This window comes from Schistocerca cancellata, chromosome 3, assembly GCF_023864275.1.
Source record: "Schistocerca cancellata isolate TAMUIC-IGC-003103 chromosome 3, iqSchCanc2.1, whole genome shotgun sequence".
Taxonomy (NCBI): Eukaryota; Metazoa; Arthropoda; class Insecta; order Orthoptera; family Acrididae; genus Schistocerca; species Schistocerca cancellata.
The window spans coordinates 918,432,093-918,452,887 of record NC_064628.1 but is presented as its reverse complement, the minus strand read 5'-3'; the positions used below and the strand labels follow the sequence as shown (position 1 = coordinate 918,452,887).

At 44.2% G+C, this 20,795-nt stretch overlaps 1 protein-coding gene across 1 annotated transcript in view; it reads left to right on the top strand.

Moving 5' to 3' along the window:
• LOC126174741 (arylsulfatase B-like) overlaps nt 1-20,211 on the top strand; it is a 107,384-nt gene extending 87,173 nt beyond the window's left edge. The window contains exons 7-9 of the mRNA XM_049921061.1: nt 4,645-4,780; nt 11,786-11,944; nt 19,645-20,211. Of these exons, the coding sequence (XP_049777018.1) occupies nt 4,645-4,780; nt 11,786-11,944; nt 19,645-20,120 (771 nt within the window). The 3' untranslated portion in view covers nt 20,121-20,211. The remainder of the gene's footprint in view (nt 1-4,644; nt 4,781-11,785; nt 11,945-19,644) is intronic.
• The last annotated feature ends 584 nt before the right edge of the window (nt 20,212-20,795 follow it).

The following is a 20,795-nucleotide window of genomic DNA, read 5'->3' as shown; positions in this document are numbered from 1 at the left end:
ATCTGTCGTCAGGGTCAGATTCATGGAAATACTCTCTAAAACTGGTGGCTAGGCTGCGTAGATGCTCGGCTACATTGATCGTGATATTGTTAGGCAAACTCTCCTCTGATGACTCCAAGAATTGTTTTAAAGTAGAAAAGTTAGTTAGTGACTCGTATTCTATCCTTGACGCCCAGATCTGACATTTTTTGACCATAGCACTAATCTTATCCTCAACTTTGAACATGTCTACATTTTTTCCTTGTAAACTCAAGTTTAACACATTCAAGTGTTCAAACACATCAGCTAAGTACGGAACTGTGCAAAGCCAAGAGAAGTTAGTGAGAAAACTCGCGTACTTTGTGTCAAGAAGGAAGACACGAACTTCGTCTCTAAGTTCCAAAAATCTTGACGAGATCCTACCTCGAAAACGCCATCTTCCCTCCGTATGAATAAGTTGCTCATGCTCACTGCCGATTTCTTTACACAGCAAAGAAAATAATCTGGATCGCAGATTTAGAGTTTTAATGTAGTTGATGATTTGAACTACTTCGTTAAGTATCTTTTGCAAAGGTTCAGGCAATCTTTTGGCTACTAAGGCTTCACGATGGATACAACAGTGATTCCATTTCACCTCAGGGGCTACTGCTTTGATACGAGCTACAAGTCCTGTTTTTTTTTGCCAGTCATTGACTTTACTCCATACATCGACAAGCCTACACATGGTTTCCAGGTGACATCGTGTTCAATGAGATAATTATTCAGTGGAGTAAAAATATCGTCTGCTGTTGTATGCAGTAGGAAATCTTTAAACACTTGGTCCTCCCACAAGAATCGTGCGAAAACCAACATTACAGCTTTTTTTGATAGGTCTGTGCTTTCATACAATTGTAGAGCGTATATGTAACTCATGCAAAGTCTAGCCAGCTACGTTTCTTGGATGTTAACTTCCATTCAGTAATTCGTCTATGTACAGTATTATTTGAGAGCGGGACAGTTCGTATTACCTTAGCAGCTACATCACCTAACATTATTGCTGATGGCAGTATAAGTTCCTTAGCAATTGTGTGGTTTTTCCCACATTTAGCAACAAGCACGTAAGACGCAAGGGTTGCATTTTGATTTACATTTGCATCATAGTTTTTGGTAATTGTTTTACGAGGTGTTTCCAACACTCCTAATTTATTTTGAAAAAAATCTAATGACTTACTTTTGTACTCTGGGTGCTTTGTTTCAAGATGGCGCCGGAGTTTTGCTGGCTTCGTACATTTATTCGAAAGGCTTTCATAGCAAATTACACATTGAGGTTTAAGCAGTTGGTCAGGTTCAGTGAACGTAAACCGATTTCCAAGTAATCAGAGTTATATTTTCTAATTTTCCCAGTAAGCTTAACACTGATCTTGGAAGGGTTAGGTTCAAGAGACGCCGGGGAATATGTTCAATGGACACTGACAACTTCGGTTCGAGAGTCACTGAGTTACTTGCTTGAACATCAAATGCATTATCTTCCTGTTCATCTGTAGGCCTTTCTCGTTTTAACGAACCACTTTTACACTGACGGTCCATTTTTAACTAGGTGAACTGTAGCTTCCGCGAAAAACAACGCTTTACAAACACTGTTTTAATACAGAATATTGAATATGTAAACAACATGGTATGTGAAAGCACTGGCAGTAAATTAACAATGGCCTACTGTCGTCTGTAATGCGAGTTTCTGTGTAAAGTGACTGTCAGTTGTCAGCTGCAAAGAGGATGCGCGGGCAGTCCAACGGCATACAGCAGAACTATTTGCCTCTATCTAATTCTAGTTTGCGCTAGAGTGTGCTAGTGTCAGTTGGCTCTAGGAAAACGCTAGACGCAGACGTTAGAGTTCGCTAAAACTGCTCATGTAGGAAGCGGCAAAACAAAAAATCTGTTATCGAACGAAATATATTTAATATATATTTTTTTATTCTAATATCATCTTGCGGACCCCTCTGGCATAGCTCGCGGACACCTTGGGGGTCCGTGGACCACCTGTTGGGAACCACTGATCTAGGCTGCTCTGCATCGTGAGATTCTTTCATTATGATGGTTGCCGCATTGTAGTATGTGCGGCAGGGTATATGTCAATGCGGTATTCAGATTGTTCCCTCATTGCAGTGAGCATGCTTTGAGTTACAGCTTCCACAGCTGCCAATACGCGATGTCTCAGTTCATGCATTGTTGTTGGTGACAGGCACATAAGCCAGCCGAAGTGACCGTGCGGTTCTAGGCGGCGCTGTCTGGAACCGCGGGACTGCTACGGTCTCAGGTTTGAATCCTGCCTCGGGCATGGATGTGTGTGATGTCCTTAGGTTAGTTTGGTTTAACTAGTTCTAAGTTCTAGGGGACTAATGACCTGAGAATTTGAGTCCCATAGTGCTCAGAGCCATTTTTTGAACAGGCACATAAAGAGAGTCTATTATAAACCGCCACGAGAAATAATTAAACATAGTCAGGTCTGGTGACATTAGAGTCCAGTAATGTAAGGCTGAATCATTTGGTTCAGTGCGACGGATCCATCGTTCAGTAATCCTTTGATTTAAAGATTCTCACACTTTCAGATGCCAGTGTGGCGGTGCCCCATCCTGTTGGTAAGTGAAGTCGTTCGAATCAGTCTCCAACTTTGGGGAAAGAAAGCTGTGAAGCACATCGAGACTTGTGCTTTCTGTAACAGTGTTCTTGGCGAAGAAAAATCGACCATCCACCTTTTCCCATGAAACTACACAATCACATTAAATTTTTGAGAATCCCTCTTATATTGTACAATTTCTTGTGATTGTTCCGTACCTCATGTTCTCACATTATGACGGTTCACCTTTCCATTTAAATGGAATGGTCCCTCGTCATTAAAGACTAAGCATGGAACAAAACAGTCATTTTCCATCTTGTCAAGAAAGAAGTTACAGAACTCTGCACGTTATTGTTTGTCACCTTGACGAAGAGCTTTCAGTAGTTGAATGTCGTATGGTTTCATCTGCAAACGCCGACGCAACACACGCCAGATGGACATCAGAGGCATGTCGAGCTGTCGAGTTGAATGGCGAACGGATTTTTGCGGATTCCTTGTAAAACTATGGCGGATGCGTTCGATGTCTGTGTCAAGGGACGGCGATTTGCCTTTACACAAACAACTTGTTTCTCGGAATTACCTGCTTCTCGGAATTGTTCATGCCATCGTATAATGTTCTGTGCTGTAGGAGACTCCACGCCATATCTAGTACGAAAGTCACGTTGAACAGTTATTACTGACCCGCACTGCGCAAAACGAAGAACATAAAACCCTTTCTGTTGTCCCGACATAATTTGTACTAGAACTGAACTGGGCGCACACTACTGCTACCTAGCGGGAACAAAACTCAAGAGTTTTCTTTTCCAACAGTACGTCGTTCACGCACATATCTCAAAATAACATAAAAGTTATGATTTTTTAAAAATCGGATGATTCTTTTTCATACAGCCTGTATTACAGCTCCCTAGCACTATTTGTGATTACAGAACATTAACTTCACACAGCGAATGTTAAAATATTTAAGCACCTAGATATCTGCATTTCTGATTTGGAGCTTGTGCAGGAGAAAAAAAAAACACTGTACTAACAAGTACATAGATTACAAATTTGGTGTTATAAGCTCCGTTTTCCACATCAAATGCTAGAAGCTTAAAATAAATACACATTACGCCATATCGGATAAAATTGCCAGCTCTCATACGTTTCTGACGTCAACAAGTGTTTGAAGACGCAACAATAAGTCACGATACAACATTTTAGCAGAATGATTCATGGGCTCAATCCGAATGGCTCTACGGGCAATTTGATGAAGAACAAACAGTTCAGAGGTACAATATTGCCCTTTCCTTTAATAAACTAATAAAATAACAAGTACAAGGAGAACGTTTCTCCACCCCACAATAAATACTGATGTCTTATTTTAGGCAGTAAGTATGCATGTATGGTATCTAATGAGACTACAAAGTATCATCAAGGCGGTGTCTTCAGCAATATATCTTCAAGTGGAAGTTTATTTACAGTAAACAGTGCTACAGCAAACATTTATAGGCGCGAAAAAATAATGCCGAAACCGAAACAAAACCTTGTGATCTGGTTTGTAAAAAACTGAGACGCCTACACAATTACCCTTTCTCACTAACTGGCAATAGCGGTTTCTTTTAAGTTGTACGGTATACAGCGCTATTATTCTCTGGATGAGATCCAAATGGAAGTCGATTATCAAAGACATCCGTGGAAATGTGAGTGAAATGTGTAAATCTCTCATGTGAGGAATGTGTGAATCCATGTTCCTGTATCATTTTGTTTTCATTATCATGAAAGGAAAAGTAAAGACGAGCTACAAGATGTAGTAAAAATACTAACTTCGTATGCCGGAAAGGCCTAGTGCAGGTCTTTGGCTTGGATTCCACTTATTTGCGTGGTCAGAATCTACCCAGTAGTCCTACGAATAATTCTGAGTGAAATCGGAATCACCTGTCGTTCTTGGCGAATGTTCACGTCGTTGAGAGCTGAAAGGAAGACTGAAGGCAGAGCGAAAATCTTCGATCCCACTATTCTTAGATTTTCGGGCACTGACTTTACCATGCGGCTCGATACAAGTTGTAGTTATCAGTACATGTGGTCCTTTCCAGTTGAAAGCGACGCTGTGGGAAGGCGGTGTGCGATCTCCGGCCCTGGTGTGGAGTCCGCTGCTGCAGAACACGCCCAGGGTGTCCCAGCAGCTGATGCACGTCTCCGATTGGCTGCCCACGTTCTACGCTGCTGCAGGTGAGTGCTTATCTTTTGTTCTCGGCGGCTAAGACGTACCTACAAGAAAGTCGTCCTTAAGGGGCTCCGGAACGCCCTATACTTGCAATGTTAAAATAACGCTTATAAATTTGCACGCATCTCGTGGTCGTGCGGTAGCATTCTGGCTTCCCACGCACGGGTTCCCGGGTTCGATTCCCGGCGGGGTCAGGGATTTTCTCTGCCTCGTGATGGCTGGGTGTTGTGTGCTGTCCTTAGGTTAGTTAGGTTTAAGTAGTTCTAAGTTCTAGGGGACTGATGACCATAGATGTTAAGTCCCATAGTGCTCAGACCCATTTGAACCATTTAAACCCTTATAAATTACATCTTTCCTCACAAAGTATTTGAGGTAGGAAGATAAACTTTTTACAGATTATTTATTGGAATATGGGCTACAACTTAACACACGGATTTTACAAAATTTTGTTCAGTTATTAAAGATGATTTTTTTTTTCAATTGTAATGAAAATTCACAACATTTTTTTTGCAATTTTTTATTTATATATTTAAAAATATACATTTTTTTGGAAAAAGGATGTGTTAAACTATGCAGAAGGTACTGTGTAACATTTACTGAAAGTTTGAAACAAATATGTTTGGAAGATCCTTAGAAAACATGTAATCAGTATGAGAAAATAAAAGTTTTGGGAATCGAGCGTCAAAGATTGGATTAACTTTTTAGTGCATTCCAGGTCCATAGGATGGATTATCTTCATCCTCTGCAAACTCCTCCTCCAGCTTCCTCTTGTTCCTCCTCCTGTTTACTCTTGCTTGTATATATAGACTCTTTACAGTCCTGTCTGCAGCCCGAAGGCGTTCCTTGTCTAAAGCAAGCATCGCTCGTACCATGTTAGAACCTATCTTCATTCCCATATTTCTAAATACCCTGCACCTTACAATGTTGCCATCATTGAAAGTCGCAACAGCAACTTTACTTTTACTCATTATTATACTTCAACAAAACAGAGACTCAAGAAACAGAATTAATTATGAATATTTTCGGGATAACGACAGAGTAAATAAACATGAAACAATCGACAATCACACCAGCGATATATATTGAACCATCACAGGTTAGCCACAACACATACTTTATCTCACATCACTAAAATGTACCTGATGAACACGGACGTTAATAATAACACTATTTGACAGCAGTTTAACAGTGCCACAGTGGGTCACGCCCATGTAGAACACATTTAAAAAAAAATTAAAAATAGTTGTAGTCTTCGGAATTGAATAAATTATATATCTATTAAAAGGTAATAGTCTGCAGATTCAGAAAACGCAAAAAAGTAAAAGTTGAACTTTTCATGATTTTGAGCCTTTCCGTAGCCCCTTAAAAACTTTAAGTTGAGAGGACACCAGTACTGCAGTGGCTTGCATCACTGAGTTCCACTTCGGGCTCCGGTTATACAGATATTGCGTTTCTGGGCTCTACACTGGGAAACAATTATACTGCAACTCATTTGTGTCTGTTTCTCTTTAGCACTTCTGTTTTACGAGAGTTATCGGCTAGAGAAAATTCAGTTTCATCTGTCATTGGCATTTTCCTCAATCTGCTCATAAAATCGTGCGTTTTAATGTTATCGAGATTTCTAAGTGTTCTCTTTCTCATTCCTCTCTTCCATGGAATCTTTCTATGAAAATTTTTCCTTGCCGTCAACTTCTCTTCAGTATACCTTACTTTTCATCGTCATTTCCATTAGTTGTCTTTACTTTCGTGTTCTTAGAGTGTTTCTTCAGTCGTCATTCTCTGAGCCCACTCAACTTTGAGCACTCCTTTCCACAACAACATTTCAAAACTATCGAAGAATTTTTCCGCTTTATTTCGACTGTATATGATTAAATTTCATATATTAATGTATACATACAGACTGAAGCGACAAATGAAAATCTGTAGCGAGGTCGGGATTCGAGTCCAGGTCTTTCCACAAGTATACAGACTGCCCTAATACGCATCCCTCCTCAATGCAAATTCCCATTCACGCTTCAGTCCACTTGGTATTCCTCCTAAACTCGAACAGCTTTGCGGGGGTTCTCCACCTGTATTGAAACAGAACGTCAGCAGGCGTATTTGGTTTGTCCGCGCAGTTGAGCACAGCCTCTGTGCCTGGGTGGGTTAGTGGTTGGCGCATCTGTCTATTGAGCGGGAGACCAGTGTTGGAATCCTAGCCTTGTTAAAATTTTCAGTCTTTTCAGTCTGTTTGTGTACATCATAGATGTTTGGTACTCGAAGAGGGCTGGAAGCATACGCGATTAAAAATTCAGTTCAAAATTATATTTAATGGAATAAACTTAACATTCGTCATATAATACTGTACTCTAGATAAAGCACATGGCGAATCTCTACATATACATCTACATTTGTACTCCTTAAGCCAATTATTAGTTTGTGGCGGAAGATATATCTGGTACCATCGTCTTTCCCAGCTGTTTCAGTTCGTTTTATGAATGGAGCATAGGAATTATTATTTGAGGCTCCGTACGAAATCTTATTGACTTTCTCGTCGTGATTATTTCGTAAAATGTAGTTGGGCAGAAGGAATATTTTGCCCAGATGTTCGTGGACTGTGCGCCCTCCGTAAAGAACAGCGCCTCTCTTATAGGGTCCATCACTGTCGAAAGTTGAGTAGTACTCAAGAATAGGTCGAAGGAGTGTTTCGGAAGCCACTTGTTTCGTGCATGAATTACATTTCTTTCTGATTCTCCCGTTGAAGCCCACTACGGCATTTACTTTTCAAAGCCTTTTTTTTATGTGGTCATTCCTCTTTAAGTCTCGAATAGGCTTATGACACGCCCATTATTTTCCATTAGATCATTAATGTAAATTGTATATGGTAGCAACACTATAACACACCGTTTGTGGAGGTTTCCCAAATTAGGTTTACATTTGTCGATTTCTTAATGCTATCGCGTTTCATTCGTTACGCGCTAGGCTAGCCGAAAGCGCCAATGCGCTGCTTCTTGAACTTGGGTAGGCGCGCCGGCCCCAGATCGAATCCGCCTTGAGCATTAACGAAGAGGACTGGTATGGTGTTAGGCGGCTTTCCACATCCCGCTAGGTGAATACCGGGCTGGTTCCCACATTCCGCCTCATTTAAAACGACTGGCAGACATTCGAAAACCTTCGCACTGTTTCATGGTTCACACTAGATGCAGACACCTGGGGTACACTAATTCCGTTCCAGGGGATTCAGGGTAGCGACAGGAAGGGCATCCTGCCACCCTCTGACACTAACATTGGCAAGTAGTATCAACTAGGCCGACCCCGCTTTGAAGTGGGACAAAGGCCCAAAGGAAATGATGATGATCACGTTTCATTCGTTCATAACAATCCTCACACTTCGGCAAGCACATCTTCCAGCACATCATGTGGCGCGAGTTGTTACTGTATCTTGTGCAGTTAGGATGACACATTCAGATACATTTATTGTCCCTAGATTATTTTCAATCGATTTCGGTGTTACGTTGCACAATGTTCAGGTCCCTCAGTGATAATAAGTGTTCATTTGAATACCCTGTATTGGTTCTTGTGCACCTCATAGAATACATAAAGGAAATAGATGCGCGTTTTGCTGAAACTTCTTTCCTGCCGGTGGTGTTAACGGCGGCAGCACAGCAGCTAGACTGTTGATAGGAATTAGGCCACCAAGTTGACAGAATGAGAGGTCCGTGTCAAAACGGTAGACTACACCAATACGCGCTCTAGTTACTGACAGAACCAGTGGGTTTAGGATTCGAAATTCTGGCAGTACTTTGATAAATGTAATAAAATATGAGGAAGACCCCATTTCGTCACACACACGTCCAGTGTGTCAATCGAGATCTTACAATGGGGTGACAAGTCATGGGGTAGCGAATGCACATACACTCCTAGAAATGGAAAAAAGAACACATTGACACCGGTGTGTCAGATCCACCATACTTGCTCCGGACACTGCGAGAGGGCTGTACAAGTAATGATCACACGCACGGCACAGCGGACACACCAGGAACCGCGGTGTTGGCCGTCGAATGGCGCTAGCTGCGCAGCATTTGTGCACCGCCGCCGTCAGTGTCAGCCAGTTTGCCGTGGCATACGGAGCTCCATCACAGTCTTTAACACTGGTAGCATGCCGCGACAGCGTGGACGTGAACCGTATGTGCAGTTGACGGACTTTGAGCGAGGGCGTATAGTGGGCATGCGGGAGGCCGGGTGGACGTACGGCCGAATTGCTCAACACGTGGGGCGTGAGGTCTCCACAGTACATCGATGTTGTCGCCAGTGGTCGGCGGAAGGTGCACGTGCCCGTCGACCTGGGACCGGACCGCAGCGACGCACGGATGCACGCCAAGACCGTAGGATACTACGCAGTGCCGTAGGGGACCGCACCGCCACTTCCCAGCAAATTAGGGACACTGTTGCTCCTGGGGTATCGGCGAGGACCATTCGCAACCGTCTCCATGAAGCTGGGCTACGGTCCCGCACACCGTTAGGCTGTCTTCCGCTCACGCCCCAACATCGTGCAGCGCGCCTCCAGTGGTGTCGCGACAGGCGTGAATGGAGGGACGAATGGAGACGTGTCGTCTTCAGCGATGAGAGTCGCTTCTGCCTTGGTGCCAATGATGGTCGTATGCGTATTTGGCGCCGTGCAGGTGAGCGCCACAATCAGGACTGCATACGACCGAGGCACACAGGGCCAACACCCGGCATCATGGTGTGGGGAGCGATCTCCTACACTGGCCGTACACCACTGGTGACCGTCGAGGTGACACTGAATAGTGCACGGTCCATCAAACCGTCATCGAACCCATCGTTCTACCATTCCTAGACCGGCAAGAGAACTTGCTGTTCCAATAGGACAATGCACGTCCGCATGTATCCCGTGCCACCCAACGTGCTCTAGAAGGTGTAAGTCAACTACCCTGGCCAACAAGATCTCCGGATCTGTCCTCCATTGAGCATGTTTGGGACTGGATGAAGCGTCGTCTCACGCGGTCTGCACGTCCAGCACGAACGCTGGTCCAACTGAGGCGCCAGGTGGAAATGGCATGGCAAGCCGTTCCACAGGACTACATCCAGCATCTCTACGATCGTCTCCATGGGAGAATAGCAGCCTGCATTGCTGCGAAAGGTGGATATACACTGTACTAGTGCCGACGTTGTGCATGCTCTGTTGCCTGTGTCTATGTGCCTGTGGTTCTGTCAGTGTGATCATGTGATGTATCCGACCCCAGGAATGTGTCAATAAAGTTTCCCCTTCCTGGGACAATGAATTCACGGTGTTCTTATTTCAATTTCCAGGAGTGTATATAGATGGCGGTGGTGTCGCTTACACGAGGTATGAAAGGGCAGTGCAGTGGCAGAGCTGTTGTTTGTACTCAGGTGATAAATGTGAAAAGGTTTTGCGACCTGATCATGGCCGCACGACGGGAATAACAGACTGTGAACGCGGAATGGTAGTTGAAGACAGGCGCTTGGGACGACGTTCCAAATGGTAAATCGTTCCGAGACCCACGGTGTCAAAAGTGTGTCGAGAATACCAAATTTCAGGTGTAACCTCTCATCACGGACACCGCAAGGAGATAGAAAGGAAAGAGGAGGAGCTGGACATTGAGGAGGCGAAGAAGACACTGGCAGAGAGATGGGGGGAAGACAAGAGGGGTGGGGGTGGAGAAAATGGAAAGGGGAAAGAAGAGACGGACAGTGAGGGAAATAATGAGGAGAATGGACTGGGAAGGAAAGGGGAGGAGATGAACGGTGCAAGGGGGACGAGGAGTGGAAGAGAGAGAAGGGAAGGAGAAGGCTGACCATTAAGGGAAAAGAGGAGATGGATTTAGTGGGAGGAAGGAGATGAACAAAGCAGCAGGTGGACAGAGGTGAAGGAGCACTTTGTCAAAATGACGAGGCAGTAGGAGATGTGTGGGGAGAGTAGGGAGAGGAGCAGGAGGAGATGAACACAGAGTGGCGATAGAGGAAGTACGTATAGAGAGAGGGGCTGTCGATAGACAGAGAGAGCGGGAAGGACATGGACTAATAGAAGGATGGAATACATACACATCTGGGCAACGCCCAGTACTGAACTAGTATTTATGTAACTCTGCACTCGTAATATGCGATTCGAAATAGAAACATGAAAGTAATGGCCATTGTTCCTCAACGAAGTCAAAGTGAACAACATTTCAAGGCGAAGTGATTGGTCCCTAGGATATTGGTTAATCGGAGCTGTAACGTTCTTGTTCAGATAGTGTGAACTATCAAGGTTTTGATGCACGTTAAGAACCTGTAGATAAGACTACTGGGTGTTTATCTGTAAACTGTAAGGCCAGCAGCGGTTGTGTTTGTGTGTTCAACATACCTCGGTGTTGTGGGAACTGGCCTTCCCACAAGAACGCTGCAACTGGTCACGGGATGGCTGAGAACCAGTTTTCCATGTAGCAGTGCAACGTAAAATGCGCTGATAAAAGATGCGATTGTTTCGCAACACAAACCGCGCCGCACTGTCAATGCGTCAGCTCAGTAGCACTCCTTTACTGTATCTGAATGCAGTCGTTTCTGGTCTGCAGTCGCGCGACAGCAGAAACAGAAAAGCGGTCCGCGAATTGACTGTATTTTGAAAAAAGAAGGATATAAGCGATACGGAAAAGGACTAAAAAAGAGAATGTAAGAAGGAAGTCTACGACAGACAGGAGGTGTAGGATAGGAAATCGTGGCGGATATTACCAACCCACTCAGAAGACTAAGAAACACCCCCACCCTCTCCACTACTCCATTCTTCGCCATTCAAAGAAATAGAGAAGTGTGACTAGCCTGAGTGGCCCAAAATGAGTGTGAATAGTTACTGAATCAAGATTTTCAGATAACGTAACAACTGACCGAGTCGAAAATTATAACTTTAAGCAACAGGTTAGACTATTTCCCTCTGTGAGAAGTACGGATTGAAGAAGAATTTTTCTGAATGAACAGGTCCTCTGCAAACATTTCTGAGCCACATGTCTTTGCAGGAGGAAATGTTTCGTCACTTCCTGAAGACCTGGACGGTGTCAACTTGTGGGACGCTCTCGTAACGAACGGAGAGTCACCCCGCACAGAGGTGCTGCTCAATATAGACGAGAGGGCCGAGAACGGAGGAATCCGCATTGGCGACTGGAAGCTCGTGAAAGGTGAGTACCTTGTCACACTGTTAGCGAACCACGTAGCATTACTGTCAGTTCGATAAAAAATACGCAACAACGCCAGGAACTGATGAGATTATCCGGAAGAATGCTATCAGCTGTCATCTAACGAGGGAAACTCCCCATCGCACTCCGCTCAAAATTCGGGGTAAGATGGTCAGTGGATAGCCCTTCAGAAACTGAATACAGCTCAAGCACGAAAACAGAAAAGTGGTGCAATTAACTTGGAGAAAGAAGCAAACCCGAAACGGTGAACGGTCCAAGTCTAAGATGACAACACCGAGAGGTTCTGAGCAGCTACAGCAGCATCGCAGTTGTGTGGTCGCGGTGTTGGACTGCGAACGGGTAGATCCGCGTTCAAAACTCTATCGTGCTCCCGTACTTTTCTTTTCGTCGCTTATTTTATTTTATTTTTTTTTACAAAATTTAGAACTGCTCCTCCGATCATTGACATGCCTGTCCGCTGTATTCGTATTTGTGTCTGTGCTATGGTGTAAAGTCCTTTTGCAACAGCGAGTTGTAAGGCAGGGACCTCCAGGCGTACGTTACTTCTATTTCATCTACACATGTACCACCTATTATGACTCTTATGTTCCTTACTGGAAGTTTTGACTCTTTAATTTCTCTGTTGTGACATACTTCACACTTGTTTCACTGTTGTTTTCATTTCCGTGTGAAGTCTGTCTATGTCGCATCACGTGTGCTCTCACCACTCATCACATTCACTTGCGACGGTAATATATTCTTACCACATGACATAGTCTACGATGATAACCAGTGTATAGTATGACAATTGACAAGACTATCGAAGGAGAAGAGACACGTCAATCACCGGACGGAAAGTCAATTACTTTGCGAAAATAAATGCGGACCTGAACGAGATTTGAACAAAGATCTCCCACTTTGCAGTCCAACATCTTGAACACGCAACTACGACGTCCTGATTCCCGCAGCTCGCTCGACGTTGCCTGGATCATTCAATGTTTCTATTTTGCTTCTTTTTTGACAGTCCAGTGCACTTTCTCCCTGTTTTCATGCTCGATCTGTGTTCAGTTTTTGACAGGCTATCCAGTGGGCCATTTTAACACTAAATCTGCTCGGGACAGAAAGAGGAGTTACCCTTGTAAGAACAGTCAGAAAGGCACGCAGCTAGAAATGCATCAAGCATTTTACTTGCTGGTGTCATCAAAAGTTAGAACGCGTTTATCACTCTGAGGAGGAAAGCAGGGAAATTCGAGATAAAAAATGTTCTTGGTTTTATTAAACACAGTGACTGGCAATAGGGTGTCCTGTATCATTTGCACATCTCCCCTTATGAACCTGGTGACGGTTTTTAATGTATCATGGATGATTCTGGGGTATGTGACAACGTGCGGTGAAGTGGGTTTGAGACGGAATAATAGGATACGCTTTGGCCAAGCAAGTTGGTGACCATTGGACGGCAACATGGCCTGTTTGCTGTAAGAGTCCTGGAAGTGAGGTTGGGCCAGAACACACACGGGGCGGCGCGTGACTACCTGTGGCGAAGGCCCGGCTAAGAGCGTTATGGCGACGGGTAAGGGAGTCGGGTTGGCCTTTCCATGTACTCCTGCCGTCTTTTGAAGATTAGCGTCTGCTGCTTGTAGAAAGCACAGGTCACAAGAAACAAATCCTAGGCTTGTAGCGGACCTGTCTGAATTTCTCGAACCCGGTTGCGAGGACATGAATATTGGCGGGAGGAGGCGCGGTTGACGTAAAGATGTGTGATGTCAGATCGTAGTGCTGAAATGAATGCTTGTGGTAGGAAGAGAGATTTGTCATTGGAAGATTGAAAGGCGCGGTATTTTTGACGCGGTTCTCTAGCGGTGGGAGGTGATTGGACTGCAGTGGCTGCTAATTTTGAAACTTGCTATTGGCACCTTTGACGACAAGTAATACGCACGGCGTAAGGCACCGCAGCTGGAAAGACTCGGCGGTAGGACGCCAGAGTCTCGGGCTTCACATTGCGCTCGGATGTGAGTGCGTCCTAATCGACTTGGCGTAGGAGCGCCGTAGAGGCATACACATCTGGGAGTCTGGCAAAGGTGCTGAGGACTCTGTATTCACGAGAGGTCAGCACGACTGCAGTGGACCTCAGTCGTTTTTATGGTGAGCTTAACTCGCAGCACCGACCGAGTAGTTCAATTTGATTTCACACTTGTGGAATCCAGGGCGACTGCCTGTCTTCACCTTCCTTGCACTGAAAATGAAGGTGCGGACTTAAGGGTTTTAGTCACCAACTTCCAGCCACTGTTCCGGTCGAGACTTATTCGATTAAATAGGTGTCAGTTATCGTTGAACATCAGGAGAGAGTACATTATTAAGAGTGCAAGTTGTAATTTAACATACGGGTCCACCCCCGTTAGCTGGGTGTAGTGTAACGACGTAAGTTCTTTATAAATGATTTTCTTTCGACATATGACCATGTGTAGACTTCGTCACCTACGTCAGTTACAACCCACTTCAAAATTATTTATATTCTTTTTAAATTGTCTCAGAATGGTTCTTGAACGAAACTGTAAAACATCATTTTAGTCGTTTGCACAGAATTAAGGCCCTCGGGCCAATTGGTTTTCGTAAACTTTTTCAATTTTAGATTTCGTTTGTTTCTCCTCAGAAATTATATTGACACATGTTATCTTGATTTAATCGATATTAGAATCACACATTGAATAAACTTTTGAGATTCAAAGTTGCGATGAACGCTGTCAAAATTCAATAATCTTGTCAAATATATTATTAATCAATTGACATAATTCTTCATAAATAAATCCTCAGAACACGTATTTCAACTGTAATAGGATCCACTAGTTTATTATCTTCCTACATACAGACGTGAACCTGAGCCTTGACAAGATAGGACTGAACATTTACAATAAGATTAAACTTCCTATGATATCATTGTTGTACAAAAAGATTACATATTTTTCATTTATCAATTTTTAGAAGCACGATGCAACAACTCGGTTCCAGGATCTTCTGTTGCTCTTTGGCTGTCGACCCGCGACGTATAGTGGCCAGCAATTTTCTCTCTGGTCCCGGCAGCGAAGATGCTGTCTCCGTTCGTTGCGCCGCCCTCTCCGTACATGAAACATATAAAAAAAAATACAAAAAATTTAGACGATTCACAACCATTACAAAATATTACAAAAAATACATAAACAAAGCACTAAATTAACTTATATTCACCTGCAAACTGGGCTGACACTGGTGGATGGGTGACGCTTCAATTTCGCGTCCCACTACATCAGCACGGTGGGATCCCACGCCAAGGGGCCCGGGTACGATTCCTAGTTGGGGCAGCAGATTTTCTCCGGCTCTGGGATTGGGTGTTGTGTTGTCCGCATCATCATTTCACCCCCATCTCCGACGCGCAAGTCGCCCAATGTGGCGTCGAATGCAATAAGTACTTGCCCTCGGCGGCTGAACTTCCCCGAACGGCATACTCCCGGCTCACAATGCCGCACGCTCATTACCAATTTCAACTGATAGGAGAGTGGACAGAGATAATTACCAAAGGTTTTTGTTACCCATTTATGAGTTGAGCTCCTAAATTAGTTTATAAATAATAGTTCCTGTCCGACCACTTCACATACTTTAAGCTAGAGGCTTGTAATCTGTGCCCAGGAAGATATCCGCCATCAGGTCAAAGTCATAACAAATATATTCATCAGATAAAGTTAGTCAGAGGGAGATATCAGTTTTTCAATTTATCTACTTTAAAAGTAATGTCTAGGGCCATAATTTTCGCGTTATCCATTTCAGTTTGTGCTCAAACATTTCAGAGGTTACTTCATAAAGACGTTACCTGCCCCCATTAGTTTTGGAGGATTGAGGCAAATTCTACACTGCACATAACACAAAGGAGAAAGATTTTACGACACCCAGCAAAACAACACGCATGCTACATGATATGTATATAATGGGAGAATCAAAAGTCACACATTCGGCTGTAACAGAGCCATTCTTTGTGTACTAACATTACAAAAATATCCCCAACAAAATATCGCTCGGTACATATTTTCGGTAGGAAATGAAAGCAAATTCGCAAAGCTCTGAAGACATCAGCGAGAACTGTCTTCTTTCAACACTTTGTGGCTGGTCTGCTCAGATACTATAGTGAGGACAGTTTTACGTCAGAATATGCATCAAGTTCGTGAACTAGATTCGGGGTCTCGATGTAACTTTTTGCTTTATAATTTTGATCCCCAGTGATGCTGTAACATACGCTGTTTCTTTAATGAAACACATCCTACTACAAAAGCCATAGTGACGTTAAAGAGACTAATTATTGATGAGAGATGTCAGAAATATTTGTAAAGAGGACTAATAATAAATTAAAACTAAATTATCTACTGCAGGACATAAATACCAAATTTTTCAATATGGAGTTGTTAAGCAAACATGTAACATGTGTACACGTCGTTACTACTAATTTTTTAATGCACTGTCAGTGGCAGCATATCTTTCACTGTCCACTCTTTTCTACGTTAGTATTTAATAACTTCACGTATTTTGCAATAACGCTTGCTGTAAGTGCTGTATGAAGAATAAGAAATCTAATGTCATATCAAGCTATGTAAAATAGGGAAAAAAAAAAGAAGTTACACCTAGAGCCGAAATCGAACTCTCCGAGTCTAGTATTCTTACACAAAACCCTAACCACAGCTCTACCTATGAAGAAAGATCATTATGCAGGGATATGACAGCAGCGGTCATTCAAAGGAAAGTCCGGCCCTGGTAACTGAGTGGTCAGCCCGACCAGTGGTCATACTTCACGGCCTGCGTTCGATTCCCGGATGGGCCGGAGATTTTCTCCGGGCAGGACTGGGTGTTGTGTTGTTCTCATCATTATCATGTCATCCCCATCGACACGCAAGTTGCCGAAGTGACGTCATCTCGAAAGTCTTGTACCATGCGAACGGCCTACCCGACGGGAGGTCCTAGCCACACGGCATTTCCATTTCCATTCGAAGCAAAGAAAGTCTACCAGACCTGGACTCTAAAACGCATACATTAACAACAAAGAGCTCTTGTTCAGTAGAAGAGGTATGTTTTACAGTGGTGAAGATTAACAAGTGCTGTTGCTCTTAAGGTATGTACTTTAGAACTCATGCTTACTACACTTCCTTCCTTCGAATGATCCTTCCGGTCTATTTCTGAATATTGAAAATACCCTTTGACAGATTCTATTTAAAATAAATTCGATCGCTAAGTATGTGATATTGGACGAAATTTATTCTTAAGGCCAAAGTCAGAAAATTAGTGATTAATTTGAATTATCTACGCCTTCGGTTGGTGTCTATACGCGAATCAAATTGCGATACAGACGGACATCTCTTGCTGTGGTATTGCGCCATTTCTTTCCAGTAGACAACGTACACTGTACGTTGGTGATGGTTCGAGAAGAAGAACGCAGTTCCATCATGTGGACAGATATACTTTTTGTTGTGTCGGCAGATTAGCCAACACAACGCACACTAATTTAGAGGAGGCCGAAATGCACGCTATAAGCTCACGCAGGATGGCGTGAGGTCTGAAACAGGATACGTAGTGAATGCTATAAAGAAAAGTACGTAGCTGCTGGAATACTTAACTTTAATCCATCATTAGCTCGTGTGGACGCTCATGGCTGCCACCATCTCGGAAACACTGATAAAATAAGTGTGTCGGTACCGATGGGCGCTAGCCACACAATGCCTCAACAGCTAGGTGCAACTATCAGCGGGAAAGCTGTATAACTGCCCGAAGACGGACCATTGTTTACCACTTGTCGAATGACTCAAAAGTCTACGTATTCACGTCAGGATGACAGACACGCTGATGACAAGTCAACATGGTATTCATGTTAATGTAAACTATATCTGGGAATAAATAGGTGAAAAATCTGTTACAGGGTGTTCATGTATTTCTGATCCTCACAGACTCAGTGTTTACGTTGTCTAAAGGGCAACACGTTGTGTCCTCAGCCGACGACATGTGGTCGTAGAAACACTACCGGCCACTAAATTTGCTACATAAAGAAGAAATGCAGATGATAAACGGGTATTCATTGGACAAATATGTTATACTGTAACTGACATGTGATTACATTTTCACGCAATTTGGATGTATAGATACTGAGAAATCAGTACCCAGAACAACCACCTCTGGCCGTAATAACGGCCTTCATGCGCCTGGGCATTGAATCAAACAGAGCTTGGATAGTGTGTACGGGTACAGCAGCCAATGCAGCTTCAACACGATACCACAGTTCATCAAGACTAGTGACTCGCGTATTGTGACGAGCCAGTTGCTCGGCCACCATTGACCAGACGTTTTCAATAGGTGAGATATCTGGAGAATGTGCTGGCCAGGGCAGCAGTCGAACATTTTCTGTATCCAGAAAGGCCCGTACAGGACCTGCAACATGCGGTCGTGCATTATCCTGCTGAAATGTGAGGTTTCGCAGGAATCGAATGAAGGGTAGAACCACGGGTCGTAACCCATCTGAAATGTAACGGCCACTGTTTAAAGGGCCGTTAATGCGAACAAGAGGTGACCGAGACTTATGACCAATGGCGCCCCATACACTCACACCGGGTGATACGCCAGTAGGGCGATGACGAATACACGCTTCCAATGTGCGTCCACCGCGATGTCGCCAAACACGGATGAGACCATCATGATGCTGTAAACAGAGACTGGATTCATCCGAAAAAATTACGTTCTGCCATTCGTGCATCCAAGTTCGTCGTTGAGTACACCAACGCAGGCGCTCCTGTCTGTGTTGCAGCGTCAAGGGTAACCGCAACCATGGTCTCCGAGCTGATAGTCAATGCTTCTGCAAATGTCGTGCCGTCCGGGATGACCGAGCGGTTCTAGGCGCTACAGTCTGGAACCGCACGACCACTACGGTCGCAGGTTCGAATCCTGCCTCGGGCATGTGTGTGTGTGATGTCCTTAGGTTTAAGCAGTTGCAGAGTCATTTGAACCATTTTTTCAAACGTCGTCGAACTGTTCGTACAGATAGTTGTCTTGCAAACGGCCCTATCTGTAGGCTCAGGGATCGAGACGTGGCTGCACGATCTGTTACAGCAACGGCGATTAGATGCCTGTCATCTCGACTGCTAGTGATACGAGGACGTTGGGATCCAGCACGGCGTTCCGTATTACCCTCCTGAACCCACCGATTCCATATTCTGCTAACAGTCGGATCTCGACCAACGCGAGCAGCAGTGTCGCGATACGATAAACCGCAATCGCGATAGACTACAATCCGACCTTTATCAAAGTCGGAAAAGTGATGGTACGCATTTCTCTCCCTTAGACGAGGCATCACAACAACATTTTACCAGGCAACGCAGGTCAACTGCTGTTTCTGTATGAGAAATGGGTTTCAAACTTTCGTCATGTCACGATGTTGTAGGTGTCGCCACAGGTGCCAACCTTGTGTGAATGCTCTGAGAAGCTAATCATTTGCATATCACAGCATCTTCTTCCTGTCGGTTAAATTTCGCGTCTGTAGCTCGTCATCTTCGTGGTGTACTTTTTTTTTTCATCATCCCCACTTTTTTGCATACCAGCACAGAGAGAATTATCGATTTCATGTCAGCATCCACTACCCCTGCACATTGTTGCAGTTCTATAGACCCTTTATACAACACCTGTGGTTATTGTTCGTGAAACAGGAGTGCAGAACAACGCCGCTGGTACCGGCTACCTGGGCGCGAGTGGCGCGGAGAACAACCGCTCCACGCCGGCCTATGGTCCAGAGCAGGTGTTGGCGAGCCCGGCCGGTCAGGCGGTGTCCAGTGTGCTGGGAGGGTCCACCTCCCCTGAGGACATTCTGCGGCTGCGCGCCGAGGCCACCGTGTCCTGCCCGGACCGCCTACAGACGCCGCTCTGCCAGCTTCTCAACGCCTCCGACGTCTGCGTCTACAACATCACGCAGGACCCGTGCGAGGCTGGAGATGTGGAAGTTCCCGAGGACGTCGTCAACACGCTGCTGGAGAGACTAGAGGAGTTCTGGCAGCAGGTGGTACCTCAGGAGGAGTCCAACAGCCATCCTGACATATCGGACCCTGCGCGCTGGAACTACACTTGGGTGCCGTGGACCACATGTAGCCTTGATAGCTCGCACTCTTTCTGTAATGTTGTAGAGTGAAAAGATGAAATACCAAGATATAACAATGAAATATGAGCATGATTCATGGAGCACCTGTTAGTTTTTCCAATTATGTTAAACTTGAACTGAAATGTACTGCACTTAGTACCAGATTTTCCTTCTCACATCATTTATGATATACATGAAGATTATAAGAAGTAGAAGTAAATGGTATTACTTGGCGTATATACCAAGATGACATTTCTCTTTCGCTCGAACCTAATGCTTTACTGTTCGGCGTTGTAAGCCATCAGGGAGACTCACATATCAGGAAGTTGTATCAGGTACCGCTGACAATCTACCATCATCGTTAGAATTCTCTTCAACAGTGTCACGTTGTGCAGACGTCATCGACACAATCGTCCGATATACATGAGGAATTTTGTTGCTAAGTCTTCGACATCAATACATATATTTGGACTTGTAGAGTCCAGCAAAGAGATTCAGTTACTTGGGTCATGTCACTCGATTTTTTCCTTCAGTGTTCAGTTCCCTTCTTTCAGTTTCATAGTACTCAAGTTAAGGGTTCTTAGACAACAACTTTTAGGCATTGCCGCAATGTGTGCACAAACACTTGTCCCAGAAAAATTCTGATATGTGCTCAGGAAATAAGAGCGTTTCCATGAAAGGCAGGGTTTAGGCTTCGACTCCCAGTCCGGAATACAGTTCCAAACT